This window comes from Apteryx mantelli, chromosome 1 (assembly GCF_036417845.1).
Source record: "Apteryx mantelli isolate bAptMan1 chromosome 1, bAptMan1.hap1, whole genome shotgun sequence".
Taxonomy (NCBI): domain Eukaryota; kingdom Metazoa; phylum Chordata; class Aves; order Apterygiformes; family Apterygidae; genus Apteryx; species Apteryx mantelli.
Window position 1 is genome coordinate 212,552,153 of NC_089978.1, and position 22,857 is coordinate 212,575,009.

The window sequence follows — 22,857 nt, forward strand, 5'->3', positions numbered from 1 at the left end:
GAGAAAGCAACATTCATCAGAGCCAAAGTAATTAGAAAGAGAGAAAAAGAGAAAAGATGCATGTTGCTATCAGTGACTATAATTCTATGCTTTTAGAAAGGTAGCAACAGCTATACTAAAGAGAACAGCCTGGAATTTCAAAGTTATATCAATTAAATCAATATTATAATAAAATGTCTACATTCATCTGCTTATATTTAATTTTTGAAATGGGTATACAGTTTGTCAAAGAATTTATAAATAATTTGATTTAGAAAAAAGTATTTGGTTTTACTCTGGCAGTTCGACCCAAGCTTGAGGCAGAATCCAATAAATCCAATATATATTGCTTATTGTTTAATATGATCAATATGTTCAAATATAATTATTAAGTCCAAAGAAATAGTATCATGATACTATTTTTTATAAACCATGAAAAGCTTTAATGAAAGAAACATTTAAACATAGGTAATGTATCATGGTACAATTTCATTGTGAAAGATTTCAAAGCACCTTTCAATTGTTACATAATAAGTTAGATTATTATTTTTTAGAGAGACTGATGATTTGGGGAATGTACATTTTTACTGTGTGTTTTGAGCAGCTTAAAGTTTCTAATTTTCCATAAGTTCCAAGGAGTAATGCTCTGCCAATTAGGCAACCAAATTCTGCCTTTTGAAATCTCCTTTTGGCTTCAGTGGTTGTTGACAGAACTCGACGTTCTGCAAGACACAGCTCACGCCTATTTTTTATGGGAAAGGATGAATTTATAGCTGTGTAAGAATATAAGGCAGATTCTATTCAGGAGGCAGAATGCTTCTTTTTATAAAAAACATTGCCTTTTTACTGAAATACTCAATCAGGATGCAGCATCCCATACAGTATGGATATGATTGTGAACACGGCTTTGGGATATCATCACAGTTCAAATGAAGGACTGTAATATTCCATTTTCTTACCTAATGGCTTTTAAACTTTTGTTATAAGCCAACAATGAAGCACATCTTCCTGCAACACAGGACCAGAGACCCCCAAGAACAAGAGTCTCAATCGGATGTTTTCTTCCACCAAATTGGTTCTTTCACCTGTTCAGTAAATTGCAATGGCTAAGGTTGTAGAAAATATAGTCCTGCTATTCTATCAAGTTCTCAAATTCCTATATTCTTAATTTTTATGAAAATACATATTATAGTCTAAAAGCCATACAGTTTTCACTTAGAGGGTTACATCTTCTTTTGGCTTAGGAAGCACTGTTGAAACATATGCTTAAGGTTCCTGAGCACAAAGCAAGTATTTCCCTTGTATTGATACTGTTGATATGTAGTTCCATATGGAAGAGTGAATCTAGCTTTATATTCTTCATTTGCTATGTATCTGGATACACAGAAGTCTGCTATAATGACTCCCTTCTTTCCTCCCACCTTCCATTCCTCAACATGTCTGGAAACTGTCATTTTCCAAATAGGTATATAAGCTTCAAACGCATCTTGTGCTATTTAAAGAGATTCTGTTCAGAAGCTGCTGGGTTTTCAAATCAAAATTAGATTTTACTTATACTGAAGTTCAATATATTTAATAAAAATATCAACAATGTCAAAAAATGTTCCTTTCACCCAGTAACTCCACATTATAAACCAGCATTCACCCTTCAGATAAAAAGTCTGGGTTTTACTAGTTTTTTTTTAAGAAACATGTTTTGGTTCCTATTTATAAATAGAATGACCTCATCATATATTTTTTAAGTTTGTTATTGGCATTTTTTGTATTTATCTCCTATTTATCCATTTGGGCTGCTATTTTATTCCACTTCAGATATTTATGTAGAGACACCTCCTCTGCTTGTACTGTCTCCACCTCAAATTATAATTCTCTTAATCACATTTTTCTGTTTATTGGCAACACCTTTAGAAGCTGTGGAGCATGTTATCAAGATAGATGTGAGGAACTGTGATCTGAGCTGGGAAGAAAAGAGAAGCTTTTTAAGAAAAAACAAACCTGTTTTCGTACAACTGTCCTTAGTAATAAAAATGAATTTAGAAAAATGCAAGGAATACGATGCTATCATTGCGCTCCAGCTGAGTCTGGCTGTGAACCAGCTGTACTGTGTAAGGATCTCTGTATTCCCTGATTAGGCTATTTCCATGGCTAGATCTTATGAGTTTGGGGAGCAGCTTTCAATTGTTTGTTATTCTCCCTTCCATGAAAGTCAGAAAGTGAGCAAGTGGCAAGAGAGTTGAGCTGGAGGAAACTAGTAGAAAATAATCAGCAATCATTGGTTCAGGATGTTCTTCTAAGGAGAAAGCAACAATCAGAGTCTGAACTGCAATTTTGGGATCTGGTCCTTTCACTTCCTGCAGTTACGTGGTGTCCTTATCAGTCAAAGAAAACAAGATTGCAATTTGCCCACTCTATCACATACCATATGTTATTTTTAACCTTCCATACATATGGCACCTGTCTTTTTTTAATACTGATGGTCAGCTTTTGACATACTGGAAACTAGTTTAGCTACTTCTTACTGTAAGAAATATATTTCCTGTTGGTCTACACAACAGCAAAGTGGTAATTTTCCCATGACTTCAGTGTGGGTAAAATTTTAGAACTTCAGTTTGACAAGGGTGAGTAATAAACAAAAAGAAGGGAAGGAAGGACAGTGATACATAAGAGGAAGATCACGGGCCACACAATCTTATACATAAATCTTGCTTCTCAATTTTTGTTTGCTTGGTTTCTATTTTTATCAGCCAGTTGCTTATACTTTCTTAAGTAGTATTCCTAAATATACAGACCTTGCTTTCTTTAACCTGTACCAGGAAGCCTGACAGGAGGTTCATGACAAGAGCAATGAAGACATGCAAAGTTGCCTTCTTTTAAAATTATTGCTTATTACGTAGTTCTTTTCTCAATTTTAGCAGACAGTGTCTTTGTGCGATTCAAATAATTTCAAGTATAAGTGTTGTGCTGGGGTCTTAACTTCTGAGGTACTTCTGACTTTGATGGCTGAGGAAGGTGCACAGCATGGATTGGATCTTGGAGCGTGACAAACCAAACTAGAACCACACGACCAGAAACAAAGGAATGCCTCTTTCCTCAGAAAGGCTTGCTCAAAAAAAAAAAAAAAATTACTAAAGTAAATGCCTGCATTGACTTATATGAGTACACTTTACAAAACTTTATATCTTCCATTCATAGTTATCTGAGCTAAGTGATTATTTTAAAATAGCTCCAGTCTCTTTTCCTCAGTTTTCCTATTTTTTCCAACCAACCCACCCCAATAAGTAATACTGTAGGTATGGGATGGGTCTGAATTGTTGCTTTAACTCACTAGGTACAAAACTGTCAGTTAAATATTGAGCATAAGAATTAAAGATTAAGAGACAGAATCAAATTAGTCTGGCTAGGAGAGCTTAAAATGAAAATCAGTGAGAAAAGGAATTAGGGGAGGCACATTTTTAAAGGGATGAACTGAGTAACTCTGTTATGGAATAACCAAGGAAAAAAAGAATATATGGATGTCTTCTTTGTAGTCACATGCTTAATTAAAATCACACTTAACAATAAGGACAAAACTTTGGCAAAAATACGACAACATATATTTGCGCTGTTTCTTTCACATATGGAAATACCCCAGACCTTAACCTTGTACAACATAAGTAGAAAGTAAGCTTCAATTTTTTAGGAAATAGGCGAGTTTTCCCAGTTTATCCAAGTTCAGCTGCAGAAAACATTAAATACAATGCTTTTCTCTTTTTCCTGTTTTCATTACATCTACACAAATCAATTGACTATTTATTATGTAGCTTTAAGCTTTTGGCAAATGTTTTGAAATATTTGGAAATGGAAAGAAAAGCACTTGTAACTTCATTTATTTTGAAGCTCTGCTTTTTCTCATGTTCATCCATACATCAGCAAGGCTGGTCTCTATGTTTCGCTCTGTATGTATTGTATAAATAATATATATAATATTAAACCCATCTCTAATGTGGACTCATATAATTGCAATCAGTTTGAAATCCCACTCCTTGCCTTGGGGAAAGCAAGAATTCGCTTGAATGGTGCTCCAATAGCACCTCCATGACAAGCCCTCAGCTTTACCAGCAGAAATCACCAAACATTACCAATTAAGCAAGCCTATCATCCAGCATCTGTTCCTGACATTTGCCCGTAAAAGCCCTTCTTACCCTGGGCTACAGATGGTCTTCATGTGTCGTGTCCCATTGGGCAAATCGCGTGACCAGGCTTCTCCAGATTCCTAGACAGCGGTCATCAATGTGCCGTTCTGGCAGCCTACTCAAACTCTCCTTCAGCCTCAGGGCAGCCCAGATAAAACAGTGGGACCACCTACCACTTCTTTCACCTACTGGAGTCTAACTTCTTCTCCTGGCTCATTTTCCTCTTCTCATTCAGTATGCCAGGGCAAAGTCCATGGACTTCACAGCACTGTCTCTGAGGTATATAAAACACTAGCTCCACTTTCAGCTCTTCTCAGATTTGATCACTCTCCAGAGTCTGACCAAAATTTTAAGAGGCTGAGGGCCCAAAGAAGCTCTGTTGTTTCTGTCTTGTAATAAAACAAATGATCTCCCTGGCATTGCTAAGTATGTGATAAAGGCCTACACTGAGTGGCCAGTTTTCACCTTGAACTTCTGATTGGATATTTTCAGCTGGACTTCCAAGGCCCAGATCTTGTAATGTAATTTATATCTTTAACCACAAATTCAATCTAATAAGAGCTGAAGAAATTCGGGCCCTCAGGATATATGTAGGGAACTTCAAAATATGCTCATAAATTCCATGAGTATTTTAGAGTGGCAATGAGAGCAGGATGAAGACTGATGTAAGCAGGAAGAAGTGTTCAACATTTTGGACTCCATGTAGCAGCACACAGGTTTTACATAATCAGGAGCAGGTCCAATGCCTAAGGAAGCTTATATACCAATTTAAAGAGAGAGACTGGTGCATTTGTAAGTCTAGTTCTTTAACCCTGACCTAATATACCTGAGACTGCAAGGATCCAGATTTCTGAAAAATCCAGAAAACTTATATTTTTGCATGAGAAATACACTGACAATATAGATTATATGCTGCATTTACTGACCTTCTCTATAGTACTACTTCACTCACCTGTAAGGGTTGTTAAGGGCATAGACTTGCTGAATGTGAACAAAACTAAGAAACTGAATTTAACCAAAAATGATTAAGGTGTTCCATCTCCCAACATACTAAAGATTTATTTTTGACTCTGTGTGTTATTACCTAAAAAAGAGATTCAGGGAAAAAAAAGAATATTTAAGAATAATTTTGCTTTAAGAAGTGTTATATCAGCTCAAATAGTAACAAAACTCTAGGATGAAAAGGACTTCCTACTCTGTATAATTCTGCAGAATATGTCTTCAGTTACTAGTGAGTTCCCCTATACACAGACTGAATTTTGGATCATCGTTAGATTTCATCAGTGAAAATATCCTTTGTAAGATTTGTATAAGAGCTCTGAGCACTTTAATTTAAACATTTATTTTTAACCATGGAGAATTTTCTGAAATACAGAGCAAAGAAGTCATTTCTGTAAAACAGATTTCTTACCTCTGATGGATGTCCAGCTCTAATAAAAGCACAGAGTGGATCGAAAGCTCCTGTTCCACAAGCCAGAAGATGTGTTCTGTTGTATCGGTGAAGGACACGGATGTAATTTGCACATTCATCCTTGTTTGCATAAAAAAAAAAACAGAAGTAAATCTTAAAATTTGAAAATAGATTTTTAAAAAGAAATTATCTTAACTGTATTCAGATGACAGTATGCATATTGAGAATTTCTATTCTGTTACCTATAAAATCTTGTTTCTCCTGCTTTACTCTAGAACTGAATTCATGGATGGACACTTATGACATGAAGAAAAACAATTTTTAGAATCCTGATTTATCACAAATTATTTTAGACACTTAACTTGTTAGGAGTTATTAAGTTATAAAACACATTTTTTTGTGCTTCTTCAATCTTGGAGTTATTCCATAAATTTAAATATTTGCTCTACTAAGTTTTACTATATGCACTAGACATTAGACTCAAAGCTTGAGATATCAACATTCAGCAAATGTCTTGTGATCAGCAGCGCAGTCTAGTTGGAGGCCTGTAGCTAGCGGTGTCCCCCAGGGGTCAGTACTGGGTCCAGTCTTGTACAACTTCTTCGTCAATGACCTGGATGAAGGCACAGAGTGCACCCTCACCAAGTTTGCTGACGATACCAAACTGGGAGGAGTGGCTGATACACCAGAGGGCTGTGCTGCCATTCAGAGAGACCTGGGCAGGCTGGAGAGGTGGGCAGAGAGGAACCTCATGAAGTTCAACGAAGGCAAGTGCAGGGTCCTGCACCTGGGGAGGAATAACCCCATGCACCAGTACAGGCTGGGGGTTGACCTGCTGGAAGGCAGCTCTGAAGAGAAGGACCTGGGAGTGCTGGTGGACACCAAGTTAAGCATGAGGCAGCAATGTGCCCTTGTGGCCAAGAAGGCCAATGGGATCCTGGGGTGCATCAGGAAGAGTGTTGCCAGCAGGTCGAGGGAGGTGATCCTCCCCCTCTACTCAGCCCTGGTGAGGCCACATCTGGAGTACTGCGTCCAGTTCTGGGCTCCCCAGGACAAGAGGGATGTGGCACTACTGGAGCAAGTCCAGCGAAGGGCCACAAAGATGATTAGGGGACTGGAGCATCTCTCTTATGAGGAAAGGCTGAGAGAGCTGGGCCTGTTTAGCCTGGAGAAGAGAAGGCTGAGAGGAGATCTTATCAACGCGTACAAGTATCTGAAGGGAGGGTGTCAAGAGGATGGGGCCAGACTCTTTTCAGTGGTGCCCAGTGACAGGACGTGAGGCAACAGGCACAAACTGAAACACAGACACTTCCATCTGAACACGAGGAAAAACTTCTTCACTGTGAGGGTGACAGAGCCCTGGAACAGGTTGCCCAGAGAGGTTGTGGAGTCTCCTTCTCTGGAGATATTCAAAACCCGCCTGGACGCGATCCTGTGCAATGTGCTCTAGGTGACCCTGCTTGAGCAGGGGTGTTGGACTAGATGATCTCCAGAGGTCCCTTCCAACCTCAACCATTCCGTGATTCTGTGATTCTGTCTTCTCTCTCAAGTTAAATAAACTTTCTTTCAAGAAAAATAACACTTTTATATTTTTCCACAAGACCTCTGCACCATTAATTTCATGTGTAATGAACAGCTACTCCTTTTTTTTTTTTTTTTAACTGTATAGCTTCATGCTTTATCTACTTTCACTATTCAAATTCTCCTTTGAAGAAATATTCATTTCCCCTGGGCTGTACTCTGGGACTCATTAGTGTATTTGCAGCTTCATAAATATTACAATTAAAATTTTTTCAAACATTCCTGTGAGATGTGGGGTCATTATCCTTCCTGTGCTAAACTAGAAACAGAGAGTGAGATAGAAGTATCCATTGATTTTGGGACTCCTGGGACTTAGTTTTCCACAGTATTAACTTTATACAGTAATTTCTGTTTGGAGCAAAAATTTCTTTCATTTCCATTGCTCAGCATTTCTTCAACTCAGACCTTGGGTTTTAAAGACAGTCACATAGAATTTAAGAAGACATAATTGCAATGGGGTTAATCTCGCCTAAAGTTTAGGCAGCTACACCTCCAAAGGGCAATTAATTCTATCTTAAAATAAATGTGTAAAACACAGTAGAGGAACTTCCTTTGGGAAAAATTGCTGTCCTTCACTGATGACAGCATAGGAAGCCTAGATGACTACTTTAGATGATAGCTATTTTTGAGATTGTCAAATTTAGATGAGAAGAATCCTGGGTCTTAATGACCGTCTGTGAAAACTTAACGTCATAGAGGGGGAGTCTGTGGTAGAGGCATGGGCAGAATTCAGCTCTTACAAAACAGTATTAAGTTCAAAACTGAGGAATCATCTTTTTACTTTCTTCAGACCCTTGCAGTCCCTTGCAAGTCTTCCAGATTCTCCAACAAATGAATAAGAATCCTATGGAAGAAGTCTCCTTTTTCACATGCTTTACTACATACTTAAACACTCAATGAGAAGATATATCATACTAACTAAAAGAAGCAGGTAACCTACACAGACAGGTAATTCATTCTGTAATTAAATCATGTGTATGCAAAGGAGAAATTAACCTTGCATAATCTTAATTATGAGATTCTTAACTCTTAAGGTTTTGTTTGTTTGTTTGTTAATTTTTGGAAACTAAAAGATGAGCTATATATCCACATTGTCTATCATCAGGACAAGACTACTCTTGCCTGTGGGTTTCACAGATCTTTGTTGACTCATATTAATGGAATGGTAATATGTAGGAATTTTATGATGTCTTGTAGTTTTTGAAGTAGATACTTTATTGGGAACTGATGTTTTTCCTCATTCTTCCTCCCTTCCAGTTATGAATTTCCTGCCTTATCCATTCTGTTTTGCCTCTCTTCTGGTATGATCTTTCCTCCACATGGTTTCTACCATGTTTTTTTTCTCCCCGTATATCTCTGCAGCTCCTAATCTTTATCTCAAAGACACCTTGGAGAAAGAGAAATCTTAGGATTTTGTTGTTGTTGTTGTTTTTCACTGGAAAAAGTTACACATATTTTTCCTGTGCTTGTACTTGTTCATAAAAATGCCTGAAGTTTTCTGCATAAAAAAACCCCTCCTGAATGAGGCAGATCCCAAGTATGGAAAATGTCTTTCCAAATGGCTAGGCTTTATCAAAATCATAAACAAATGGAAGAGAGTGCTATTCTGGAAAGCATCAGGTAACCAGGCATTGCTGCTCACCCCAGTAATAATATCCGATACACATAACAAGGAGGGAAGTCATTAAAATGCATCGGGGGGACTGTTAAAATAAACTGTCCTCCTACTATATTGAATAATTAACTGTTGTGCTTGTCTTTAGCAGGCTCAGTAGAAACATGAACAGATCTGTGGGATTTTATTCATCTGAAACTTCTCAGTGTGAAGGAACTAGTCATCACTATAGAATCTGATTTCTATTTCTGAATGATTTCCAATTCTGATAATTGCATGAATGAAAAGCTCTCACAGCACAAGCTAACAGGTGTTGTTCTTGGCATATTGGATGAGAGCAGAAGGGTTTCATCATTGGCTTGATCCTGATCAGAAAAGCAGGGCCCAGGTTTAAGGTGATGCACATCTTGTTAAGATTAGGCTTTTCTAATTGTCCCATTTAGTTTGCTACAAGCTTTCTGAAACTGTTTTTATGACTACAACGCTTAATGCTTAATGTTTTACTGCTACATGATGAGCTGATAACCTTTGAAGAGCTTGTAAAGGAGCTGTTGTGTTATATATAGCGAGAAGCAGAGAACGAGTGAAATACCTGAACACTGAGATGCTTATTACACCATTTAAAGTTCTACTTAATGTCAGTTATGAGGTGAGTAATAGATGTTTTGTAAAGCAAAATGAAAAGGGAAACAGCATGGAAATAAGCACAAAGCTTTAAAGAACAATGATAAGTAATTTTTTTCTTTGTTTTCTCTGAGAATTTATAGCATGAAAAATAGCATCCAAAATTTAGAAATGGCAAAGGGTTAATTTTAAGACATAATACCATTAAGCAATATGTGTTTATGGAGACAAAAAATGAAGGAGATAAAAAGAAAAGTAATGGGGATGGTTTTGATTCTAATTTAGATTCCTTTCAGGTTGAGCAATTTAGTTCACTGAGTACACTAATGAAAATTATTAAGGTTTCCCAGAATTAATTAGCATTATCCATTCGCATGGCCCCACACATAATTAGATCTCATGTGAGAATCAGAATAATTCCTATTGTCTGGTGTTAAAATATTTCTAGCTTTCACAATTTTAACATCTTTTTCTTACAGGCTCATTTTCTGAAGTCTTGTGATTACGTAAGGATCCTTTGCTTTTCTTTCTGAAAATGGAGACATGCGGCTTTCACAGGGCAGAATGAATGTGAAAACCACAAGAAGTTCTTTAAATATTCACATTCATCACAATACAAATTTGAAAAGTTATAATAACACACTGGGTTTTAAAATATGGTGATTTTTTGGCAAACTTATGAGTCTCAGTACCTATTTCTGTAAGGGGTTAAGGATTTATTTTCCCAATGACACCGCCCCCCCAAATGTTATCATAGACAAAGTATCAGAAAATACATCCCATCATGTTGTTGCAATGGAAAGGTAATAGGACTTTAACTGTAATGACAACCTGTGCTGAGGGATAGTATAAGATAAAGCTCAAGCATTTTAGGTTTGGGATTTATTTAATATGAACACCAAGTCTGAATAATGCAGAAAACCCTCTTTTCCTACCAAACCCACCTAGAAACCTCAAGGTCCAAAAATGGTCCAGAAAAATGCAATGAACCTTTAAGATAACCTCAGAAAGGAGGTATTCTAGAGAATGCGAATTTTAAAGAGAAAGTACAATGTACAAAAAGATTGAGCAGAGAGGGTATCCTATGTGCATGGAAAGAAAGGGAGTCAGAAATGGAAAAAGGAAATTAATAAGATACCTTTTCTTTTATTACCAGAAAGAGAATTAGGAGAAAATTCAGATGTTCAAAAATGTTCATTTCCCAATTATAAGCTGTTTTGAAAAGCAATTAAACTAATCATTTAGTGTATTCACAGTAGTTACACATGTTTAAGCTGCAACACTTAGAATTGTAACTGTGCTTTGATCTCTCTGAAGTTTAGGGATGCCTGAATCCTTATTTTGGATCAGCCACTGATATAATTAAAGTATATTTGATTCGTAATTAATGATACTTACAGCATCTCTTCCTTTAATTATGCATTCTTCTGCCTGCAGAGGAGTACTAGGCCAGTGGATCTGAAAAAAATACATAAAAAATCATACCACTGGGACCATGCATCGTTCAAGGTTAATCCAGCTTTTCCACTACTGTTCATGTGAAATACTCATTTAGTATATATACAGTTTTTATTGTTACAGTGTATGTTATAGAGTTTAATAATTTCTTGTATATGTTGGAACAGCTTTCAGGTAAAATATTCTAGTTTTATTCTTAAATATTTATAAAAGCATACAATAATGTTAACAAACATTGTTCCTGGAATGTAACTACTTTCTTTTGGGGTAACTCAGCAAACTTAATACTAGCCAATGGAATTCTGAAGGAGTTAATACATTGAACATTTTATAGAAACTCAGCATGAATAGCCCTGATAAATTGTCAGTGACTTTCAACAATTTCCCATAAAATATTAATTTTGAAGCACTGATTTCCTGCTTTAAGTGACACTTAAGGAAGAAGATAGTTTACAGCGAAGTTAATGAGGGTCAGCGATTAACCTCCCGGGAGTAGGATCAACTCTTCACAGTCAATTACTATAAGTGAAGCCAAATTGCACAAGCAGGATTTTTTTCAGTTACTTTTCAGTTACCTACTGTATAAAATTTATGTTTCATTCCAGATGCATGATTTGTTTCAATGAAAACAATGTTAAACCATGACTAAATGGACTGGAATGATTACTTCAGTTCTTAGAACTTTTAAAACTGAAAACAAAACCATGCCCACTTTGGTGATATCAGGCTCAGCTAAAACAAAAGAACTTGGAAATTAAGAGATAGAATCAAAAAATGGATGTCATCATTAAGAAATTTTGTCAATAGTCCAGTCAGAAATTATTTCTATCTGGAAAACATTTGGTGGGGGGAGGTAATTTAATTATCTTAATTTTCCTAAATTTAAAATTATCCTAATCTGAGAAAATCTAAGTCATGGGGATAAATCATAAATCCTGGAGGCCTATTACATAATGCTTAAAAGCAAGAGGTCTGCTGTATGTTATCATTGTCAACTTCAGCACCTCTAAGTGCTTAAGTCTCAGTGGCCAAATCAAACCCACCTACTTTTAGACAGCATCTAAATCTTGTAAGGAATCTGAAATCAATCAGAACACTTGCTTTGGGTGTGAAAGTTTCATAGTCACCTATGTATGACCATACATAGCCATGGAGAGAAAATATCTAACTCTTGTCTAGGCTGTCTATTGCTTCTGAGTATGCTGGGGAGGTACCTGAACTCTGCTGAAGACCTGTGAGGACACTTCTCCAGCTTCCTGCTCAAAGCATTCCTGATTCATTCAGTGCAAAGCTTGATGGTCAAAATCATGTACTTTACTCCCTGGCAGGGGCTGGAATAGGCAACAGCTTGTTTTTAACTGAAAAGCTTCTAACTTAGAAGTTAGGAGATGTGAGTTCTAGGATCTTCTGAGCCTCTAACAGTTTGGACCCATTGCTTCCAGTTCCCAAAGGAGTACCTTAACTACCAGGCTAAAATGGAGCTTTCACCCGTATCAGTGGCACCATATCAGTGGTTCAAGGTGCTGTTAGGAACTGGGAAACCAGAGGGAGAACAAACACAAACTCTTGACTCCGTAACCTAATATTGAATACACTGTAAGTGGTTATTTTTATATTTGGATATTTAGACTTAGTGCTATTCAAAAGATTTTATATGCACATTCTCCACTTAAGAGGTACTGAATTAAATGCATGAGCAGAATTGGAGAGATAAAACCCAAAGAGTGAACCCCCTGCCCCTTTTTCTGGAGTTTGAAAAACAGCTTCATTGTAAGCAACAATAATTTGGTCCTTAGTACACACTAATGAGAAGTGGGGGTTATGTGCACAAACTTCTTACGGAGGAGGCAAAGGCTTTACTTCCTGGGCGAGTTACCCTAATCAAGAGGCTAATGTGCAACATGAGATACCCTCCGTCACTGTGTCTATGACTGCTGCTAGGTATCTGCTTTCCAAACCGAATCCTGCACAAATCCTTCTTCAAGCAAAGCCCCAGCCCTACGGCAGCTCAAATACATGTGTGTTTCCTATTAGGATGCTTCTCATGACTTATGTTACGGAAAGGTTCCTACTAAAAGAAGAGAGAAAGACAGACATCTCTGTTCCTTTTCCACTGGCCATGCAGAGGTATAGACATCTATCTTAGATGCCTGTAGCCAACTACCTACCTCTAAGGGAAGCCCATGCTTGTTGCCTGAAGAGATGGGTCTGAATTATGATTTTAGTAATATGAGCTTCCTCAAGAAGCTCTATCCAGAAATGATTATTTTTTAAGACTCATAACTCTTATGAAGCTCATGAGTCTTAACACAAATAGACACTAAGAGAAACTGAAAGTCTCTTTAAGATTCTTTTAGACTGGAGACCAAAATAGAGCCTGCACATCAGATTTTGCTTTCATATCAAATTTCAAAATTCAATTTTACATGTATTCTGGTTCTAAACACAGTACAAAGCATATGTATATGAAAAAAAGAAAAAAAAAAGACCTGCAAAGCATGAAAAACATTTATTTTATTGTTTTTAATGCTTAAGTCTTTGTAAAGATTTCTTACCTTGGTTTATGCAATGGAGAAGAGCCGCTTGGTCTGTCAGTCATGATTTCAAAGAAATGGATAGTAAGTGGACATAGGTAGAACTTTATCAATATGTGCTCACCATGCTTAATTATATTTGTGTAATTATTGCAGTTTTCTTTAACTGGGAAAACATAGGATGTGTTTGTACTGCATAGAATTCCAGATACTAATCAGCTGTAACAGTAGCCTTTAACCTGCAACATGTTATTTTTCCTGATGTTTGTGCTTTTACAGTTATGACAACTGTCAGCTTTAACTTCAGATTGGTTCTTTGCCAGGACTACAGTCTTTTTGGCAAGCTGTCAGTAACCATTCTTGGGAAATTTCTCCCATGCACCTAGACTGGTGTAGCTTCCCGGTAGCATACATTTTGCTTGGCTGCATGCTTGACCTCTTGTTTGGACATAATTATTCAAAACCTGTCACTACTGTGAGTTACTGTGAAACAAATGTGTAAGTTGCATGTTTAGTGATGGTTTTTCATCTTGCATCACAACATTTTTCATCTTTAAGACCTTGGTGATATAATTCTAGCACTGCATTAAAAAGATAGGAAAAAGCTATTTTTAAATATACTCTTAATAAGAATACATGGAAATATAAGGCTGTATGGCTGACAGCTAATCAGATAAAGGAAACTGTCTAATTGGCATTGGAATCCTAATTAGTGTCTCCAAAGAGCTTCACTATTAAGTCACTAACCTCAAAAAACAGGATGACATGTCTACTGAAAACTAATTTCAGGAAACAGTATGAGCTTTATAGGGCTTCAGTCCAGAATGGACCACTATGTGAACCTGTTTGAATGCGAGTATATGACAGAGCAATTAAATTTTATTCAACTATCCTGTCCTTGTTTTGAGTTGATAAATAATACTTAACAAACAGCGCAACTCGTGTTTGGCTGAAGGACAACTTCTGCAAAAGCACCTGGTTATGACTGGAAGATATTATATGTATTTATCAAGAGATAGAGACCAAGCTTGTCTTATGAGAAGTAATTCCAATGGATAATCAAACTAAAATTATGCTAAATTATGAGCTTCTCATTTAAATTTGAATATGGGTGCATTCCTACATAATATTCAAAGTAGATGCAAGCCAGTCCTGCTTTTGCTGACTTTTGTTAAACCAGCTCTGGAGTGAAAATGTAGCTAGCTTCACCAGAGGTACGAGAGGAAGGGTACATTATCGGTGCTCTATGCTGTATTACAACAGAAAGTTCCTAATCTGGAGCTATCTCATACTGGACCAGAAACAGATAAAACACACTGAAATCTTCCTGCACAAGACTATTTACTTATGTAAGAAGCCTCTTCATAGCTAGCCCTTTGCTAGCACTTTGAAGCATAAGCTAGGAAGAATGAATATCTGTAAGGAGTTCCTGGAGAAGCAGGAAGTGCAGATTATTTTCACTTCTACAAGCAAGGAAAAATAGAACCAAAGGTTGTCCTTCTCTATGAGCTATTATATCAGTGATGGTGAACTACCGGCAGTGGTTCAAGTTTGCTGTCAACAGAGATCTGGTCTGGCACCAATTACAATGAACTGCAATGCTTTTTAAAATAAATTTGGCACCAGACATCAAAGAAGGTTTTCTATCAGTGTGTTAGATCATTACAAGCCTTAGAGACTTTGGATCAAGTCCCAAATATGTGCAAAGTTTGATTTCAAAGGTGGTATCAAAGGGAGCAAGATCTCTAGGGATAGCAAAGGTCACATGGAGGGTACCTCCAAAGCCCTGGCTTATAGAGGACTGCAGGTATTTGTATGGCTTTAATTTTCTGTAAATATTGATATCCACATTTCATATTCTCCATCATTCTTGCCCCTGGCAGTGTTAGGGTGTTCTTCATACAGAAGCTGAAGCACAGGAGCAACTGTGTTTCAGATACTTATGGTGCAACAAAATTTCTGTGCCTTTGGTAGGCAAGGAGAGATACAAAGGGCACAAAAAAAGAGATAAAAAGGAGGCAAAGGAATTATAATTACTCTCCACTTGATCAATGGAGAAATGAGATGCTGTGTGTTTGCTTAAGTTGTCATAGAAAGTCTGTGTCATAGCTGTGGGCTAAACCCAGATCTCTGGAGTCCCCAATCAACGCAGGAATGACAGGAGGAATTTTATTCCTTGACAGATTTTTGCAGTTTCATGTATATCCCTTCTCTGTATGATGTGAAAGGTGCTTAGGATAATATATGCTGTTAATATTGTTAAACATAAAAATGCATAAACAACTAATCACATAGAAAACTTATAATCTATCCTTCAGACTGTTGCTTGATTTTTGAAAGTTGAAGAGAATGGAACCTTAGGGAACAATATGGTCTATTAGATAAAGGTTTTTTTAGAATGCACACTTCATATGCATCACAAGGTGAATTTTGGGGATTTGATGGATTACTGAGGCTGTCAATAGGCCTCAATGCAAAAGATGTTTTATGTCCACCCAACTTGCTGTTTTTCTTTGAGGGACTCTTAATATGCTCATTAGAACTGAATATCTGAGGAACGACTGGGTTGTTTCATAGAAGAAGGGATATATGTCTGATTGGGTTTAATTTTGTTTTTTAGAGAGCATATTCATATTCCAAATTGTGGAAAAGGGGATGACAATGAATTAAAACTCCAACTGTGTTCTAGAACCTAGAAAATGAAAAAAGTTCTACGAAATCTGCCACAAAGCTACCAACTTTATGAAACATCTCTTTTGCAGATAGTGACTCATCCTGTTACTGGAGAAAGAATAAAAATCAGAAACTTGCCTTCACTCTTGTACTTTCACTAGATTATAACTGGTGTCTTAGATTAATTAAGATAAAGTCTTCAGTTTGAAAGGAAAGGCTAAAGGCTAATCAACACACAGTTAAAGGCAACTTAATGAAGAACCTGGATAATAATGAATCAACCAGTCTCTCAATTTCAGAAACTTCACTCTATGTATCTCAGTAATTGAGCTTTGATATAACAGAAATATGTCATTCCACACTTCTGCTGATAATGTTGTGGGACAATCAAGCTTACCCTAGGTACTGCTGAGTGAAATCAGTGCTGAGCGAATGCTGAGGAAACAAGAAAAGGATTGTGACATTTGTATTAAGAGGAGTTAATCCCCAGTGAGGTCATGTTTCCAAACATGTTAGGTCAAGCTCCATTTACTCTAGTTTCTCATCTTTTGCACATCATAAAAGCAGGCAAGCAGGCAAGCCAGCAAGAAGACCTTCCATTAATTTGTCATATTCTGCATGCAGGTCTCAAGACAGAGAGTATAGTTTCAGAGTAAATGGCTGATCTTCCATCTAAAAACAACAAGGAGGAGGGCAACGAACTTCAAGAGTGTGTCCAGATGGGACAATGATGGTTGGACAGAAGCATAAAGTGTTCTACACTGTCATCTTTCCTCATACTGATTTACTACCAAATGAGGAAGAAGAGGGAAAAAAGTCATTTTATAGAAATGCTTAAATGTTTTTGTATCCCTAATATCTCATCAGAGGATAATTCCTATCAAATGGAAAAGGAGTTAACTCATATCTCACTGTGAAGGAACAAAACTCAGTATGTAACATTGCTATCTGAAGAGTTAAAAATATATATATTATTATTATTAATTTTATGTAGATAAATTCCTAAATGGCCTCTGTGAGTATTTATATCCATTTCCTCCTTTCTAGAACAGCCTTTCCCAAACTGTTCATAAGTAGGAAAAAACATGTTATATCCATTCACAACAGTGGCACATGCTAATTACACTTGGAGATAGGAAAGGTTGCTTATGGTAAAGTTTATGACACTGTTGGCATGGGAACAGTGATATTCACTCACAAGAAGGGTGCAGAAACAAAATACTTTGAAACATTAGTCTAGTGGTCAGTGCACTGTGGAACTCAAAAATCATATTTCTCTAGAGGGGCTTTATTTATTTATTTGTTTATTTTTTCATTGATATAAGAATGAATGAGTGAAAATATTTCAAAACATATTTAGGAAATTAAAAAAAAAGAAAAAAAAGAAAAACACTGAATCCTTTATCTGTAGTCAGGATGATTGAGGCCGGAGCAGTAGCTCCACCAGCTTCCTTTGCTGCCATATGCTTCCAGTATTAGCTACCAAGGACACAAGTCAATAAAGAAGCCAGGGTCCACCCCTTCTCATACTCAGGTCTCTCCACTTCAATTGCCAGAGTGTCATCAGCTGTGGTTTCTATGATGCGCCAGGCTCTCCAGTAGGATTATGACTTAAACCATCCTTCTCCCACAGACCACTGAGTACACTTCAAATGACACTTTCGGTCACTACTTAACAGTATCACCTTTGAGCCAGTGAGGCAAAATGAAGTTTCTAAAGAGTAATAAAAATTAGCTGACAGGTTTGCACTGCCATTGAATTCCTCTTGTCATTTATGTGCTCATAAGGTTTTTTCAGAAAAAAAAATAAAAGAAAAAAAACCCTCCCCTTCTCTGATGCTGTGGGAAAAAAAAAAAATCCCACACAAACACCTGGGAGAAATTATTCCTTGATTATACATGGGAGATCAGCTATGCACAAAGTGCTGTGAGATGCTCTAAATTTCAGTAAACATGCTGAAAAATAGTGAGGAAAAGATATATATCCTCCAGACCTCTTCACCTGGAGTGACTCTTATGGGTTATAATTGGGGGGAAAAAAACAGTAAGCACTGTTTTTTTCTTAAAGATAAACATGACTTTTATGTTAATCTACAAAACTTTAATGTCTACAAAAAGGTCCGTCATCTCCTTTCCAATCATGTATTCTGTGCTACACATTATGTCACAAAGTAAATAATATATATATTTTTTTTACTCCACCTCTCGGTAGTTGTCACTGACTCGATCCAAGCTGAGGGAATACAAGAGGTCTCTTCCTCCCACAAACAGTCGCTCTTGATACTCATCCAGCAGCATTATGTGAAGACCAAGATATCCAAATGGGCTGTGAAAGACTGACGTCCTGTTTAAATCCCAGAGCTCTGAAATACAATCAGAGTGTGCATGATAAATACCAAACAGCTTAGCTTCATGGCTTCATTTTCCTGTCCTCCTAGGGAGGTCAGCTAAAACTTGTGGGATATTAAAATGCTAATCATATAATCTTTGAGTAAGAAAGAGACACAAAACACCTGGGAACAATTTTCAAAACCAGCCATCTCTCCACAAGAATTGTATGTGGATCTTTACATCATAATCTTTGTGCTCAATATATCATAAAATGGGGATGGGGGGAGATAAGTTTCCTCTTTTAACATTTTCTGAAAAGGAAAAAAAAATGTTTTTTAGGGTATTAACTGCAAATGGGAAACAAAGAATGAATGGATGGAAATTGAAAAAATACTGGAAACTATCTCCTTGTCTTTACCTCAGGCTTGTCAAACTACAGTTTTTTATTGTAGGCACAATGCTGTTCTGGTTTTGTTTTTGGGAGGATGGGATTGCTTGCCTTAAGCCCAGCACTGTCTCCGCTAAATTCTCTGAAAACATTAGCACTAAAATCAGCAAGTAAAATCAGTATAAAGACTGTAAAACACATATTTATATTTTTCAAAGTGATTGCTGATTTTTCCAAGAAATATGCTGACCAGTTAAGGGGAGCTGGGGCTTAGCTGTACATAATCCAGGCTCAAGCTGCTTCCACAGAGAAAGGGAAATTCATCCTGGGTAATGCTGCAGAAACTTGGAAACAGACCTCAGGAAGAAAGACAGGAGCAAGCACAGCGAAGAAGTCTTTCCTCACTCTCGGGCAGATGGTGCAGCCCGGCAGGCAGCAGGTCTGAAAGGCTGGAAAGCATTTTGCTGACAGGAAGCCTCAAAAGACGTTCTTCCAGAGAGCAGCCTTAGGACTGCTTCAGGGGAGCAGCGGAGCTGGGTTTGGGGGAAAGGAACTCTGTTCCTATGTCTATATTGTGGGGAATTATTTTCTTCTGACGAAACAAAAATCGGTCTTGGTAAAAGGACTAAATTCCCTTTGGCTCATCCTCAGAGCTGTTATCCCTGAGGTTAACTTTCCCTGTTGTTTGGATGTGGCCTAGCACCTGATGCTGGAAGATGTGGGCTATCCATGAACTAGTGAAGACACCAAAGAGGACATCGTTCTGGTGGTGCCACACCAGCAGCTATGCTCCTGTGTTCATGCGACACCTTTTCAGCCATGCAGAAGCCATAGATGCCCTGCGGGGGGCTGGTTCTGCAGGTCAGAGGAAGTCCTCACTTGGATACACGATCATGGCATCCATTTGAGACCGCAATCTCTATGGCTTGATTTTCAGAAATGGACGTGTGTCTTTAACCTGAGAATCACAGCCTCATAAACCACCCAAAGATTAAACCACCAAAAGTCATAACCACTATTAAAAATGTGTCCTGCACTCTCTGAGGAAAGTTTTTCAAACCAATGATATCTGAACTTTTTATTTGAATTTTATGTGAACCTTACCACAGAAAGATTTAGCACGACCAATTTTCCTTATGATATCTTACTAATATTTGAAAGTATAGAAAAGAGAACAGAGAACAGACAAGCATTTTTGAGCTATTTCTACAATTTCATTTCATTTTAAGTTATTATGTTGATGATATGGGGATTTAGTAATAAAATAAATCAGCCAATTTCTTGGCTAGGTTAATTCAGGTCAGAGCCTGAAAACAGTTAGTTTCTGAAAGCTGTTTACCTAGATGATAAAATTTTCGTGAAAGGAGTCGTAACAGAAATTCAGCCTTACAACTGATTTAATTTCTGAGATTTAATAGTTTCAGAGAATCTATGGATTAAATAGTTATGTAATTTTAATAAAATCTAGGCTATCCGTAGCATTTTTTTACAATATTGGTCAAAGCACTTTATAACCAGGTATGATTAGCCTGTTTTTAGAGATGGATAAACTAAGTTACACAGCAAGATCATGATAGAGTATAACAAAACTCTTTTTTTGTCTGCGTGTAATGTACTGACCAGTGAATATGTATGCATATATTTGGCAGAGATACACTGAGCTTAAGACTGCATAGCAATGTGGAGATGTTGCTCTCAAAGGAAGCTTCTCTCACCAAGCAAATCCAGCAGATAGTTGTTTCAGAAGAACATTACTTTTTTGTGATCAGATTAGAAATGGGATAAAAGCAGAACTGGAAATATGCTTTTGGTCCTAAATAAAACCTGTTTTTATTTGCAAGAATATAAAACATCCGATATATTTTATTTATGAGTCAGTCTTGGTTTGAGGAGAATTGAATTTTAAAGTTTTAGTCATATAGAAGTCACAGAAGAGACACCCTGATAGCTTCTGCTGATTTATTTTCATGTTGTCCTAGAGATGAACTTTACATAAGTGAGACAATATTTCTTTACACAGATCAGAGATATCAGTCACCTGCTTTCAATGAGAAAATTAAGCATGATGAACAATCCTATACCTAAACCGGTAAACTGGTAACTGGTCACATAAGATTCAGTATTGCTAAGTACACCTGCATGTCTGATTGTCTTAAATGAAAGTTGAGAATATTAAACACCTTTCAAGATCAGACTTGTGAAAAAGTATTTCTAGGACTACCCCCAGGAAAAGGTATACAGGCATGTTTTTGCAATGAGTGTAGAGACCAGCACAGACGTGAACCTGACATCTGGAAGGGCTGAAAAACATCAAGCTGACGAACGTGGGGAGTTTTTTTTGATACCTAAACACAAATGTGCTAGTGGATTTCTGGCCTTTGTGATAGCTGAGATGTTAGCATGGTGTAGCTAAATAGGACGTGGAAGTTTCTGAATGCCAGGACTCATCTGGAGAATACGTGGACTATCCCAGAGAGTCTAAAATGGTACTAAGTGCCTATTATGTCTAGGCAACTGAATTTCACCATGATTTGGTTTAATGTAAGCGACCTCAGCTTTTGAAGCAGTACAACTTCATTCATGTGCTATGCCCCTTCAGCAAAGCTGGTTAGCTTAGAGGTAGCACTGTGGGAATTAGAGCTATACTGCTTCCAGACTTGAGCTGCTGCGGCCACAGGTCACACAGACTTCAAATTTATTTTGTGGAGTGTTAGCTCATGGACTTTTGCACTTTGCAGTGTTGAGGTACCCTGGGACATTAAAACCAAGATACAATTGGAAATGAGGCACTTAAATTCAAAATTACACCTAAGCAACTTTCCCCCAAATCTGCCCTCAATTTGTGTCTGACCTTGAAGATGCTTATACTCACAAGGGTCACCTTGTAACTGTGGAGTCCTCAAGGTGTCAAACGTTTTGCTCCTGGCCATGCCCATATCCTTAGTTTGAAAAACTTGTTTCCTAGATCATACCAAACTTGAGCATAATCCAAAACCAAGAAGTCCTTCTGACTAATCCTAGGCTTCAATTATGCTGAGAACATCTAGCACACTTACAAGACCAGGTGCAACTGCAATTTTCCTTGAGAATCTGTCCAGAGAAAATATAGTGCTGCATAACATTTTTAGAATATTCTAGTGGCTTAATCAGTCACCTGAGAAATGGCAGGCATGGGTTCAATTTCCTTTTCTAAATGGATTGAAACCCAGATCTTTCTCTTGCCATGAAGAGGTCTAATCACAAGCTATTAGCTATTAGATTGGAAGGGAAGGATGGATGCTTTCTCCATTTCCCGTTGAAGCTATACAACAAAGTAGCAAATATTTAGGCTTCAGGAAGAATGAATGAGCAGGAGCATGACTCTACTTTAGTAGTTAAATTGCTTTTCTGGGAAAGAAGAACTCTAAGTTCTGGCCCTTGTTCTCAAAATAGTCTATGCATTTTATATTAAACAGTCAGTGACTAAAGTATATAAACTGTTCCAGAACATGGACTAGAAACTCTGGGATCCTCTCTCCCATGAGAATGGCTAAAGATTTCAGCTAGTAAAACCCTCCCTTTTATTGAGTTTCTATAGATTTCTGTGACAAAAAGCTTTGTTTTGTCTCATAACATGCATTCTATAAGAATCTTGTATGAAGAAATAAAAAGGAAGAGAAAAAAAGAGGAAGGATTGTTCACGGAGAATATATTGTTCATGCTTAACACATAAGACAGAAAAGAAAAGCTCATCCTTACTCCTGTCTTTTAGTAAAAATGGAGCTTCAGAATGCCTCAGTGTACTGATCATCAGATTTGACAGTGATACTTAGCTGTTCTATTATACTGTACTGAGTGCTTTGCATTCTAATTTAAAAGCTCTACACCGTAAGTAAAAATGCACCCTTGCAGTATGAACAATATTTAACTTGAAAAAATAAATGACTGTTTAAATATTTACATATTCCTAATTGAATCACTTCACTTACAAAAGAAAACCTTAAAGTAAAGTCTGGGCTATTAGATTATATTTCATAAGAGATCTACATCATCTGAATGGAACAAATCTTGTTTTTTTTTTTTTCCCCCCTTCCTTCTTTAAATGCTTTAAA

At 37.1% G+C, this 22,857-nt stretch overlaps 1 protein-coding gene across 1 annotated transcript in view; it reads right to left on the reverse strand.

Moving 5' to 3' along the window:
* SEMA3E (semaphorin 3E) overlaps positions 1–18,380 on the reverse strand; it is a 71,666-nt gene extending 53,286 nt beyond the window's left edge. Inside the window, exons 1-3 of the mRNA XM_013943991.2 lie at positions 18,250–18,380; positions 10,781–10,840; positions 5,563–5,682 (exon numbers count right to left, since the gene is read on the reverse strand). Of these exons, the coding sequence (XP_013799445.1) occupies positions 5,563–5,682; positions 10,781–10,840; positions 18,250–18,345 (276 nt within the window). The 5' untranslated portion in view covers positions 18,346–18,380. The remainder of the gene's footprint in view (positions 1–5,562; positions 5,683–10,780; positions 10,841–18,249) is intronic.
* Positions 18,381–22,857: the final 4,477 nt, after the last annotated feature.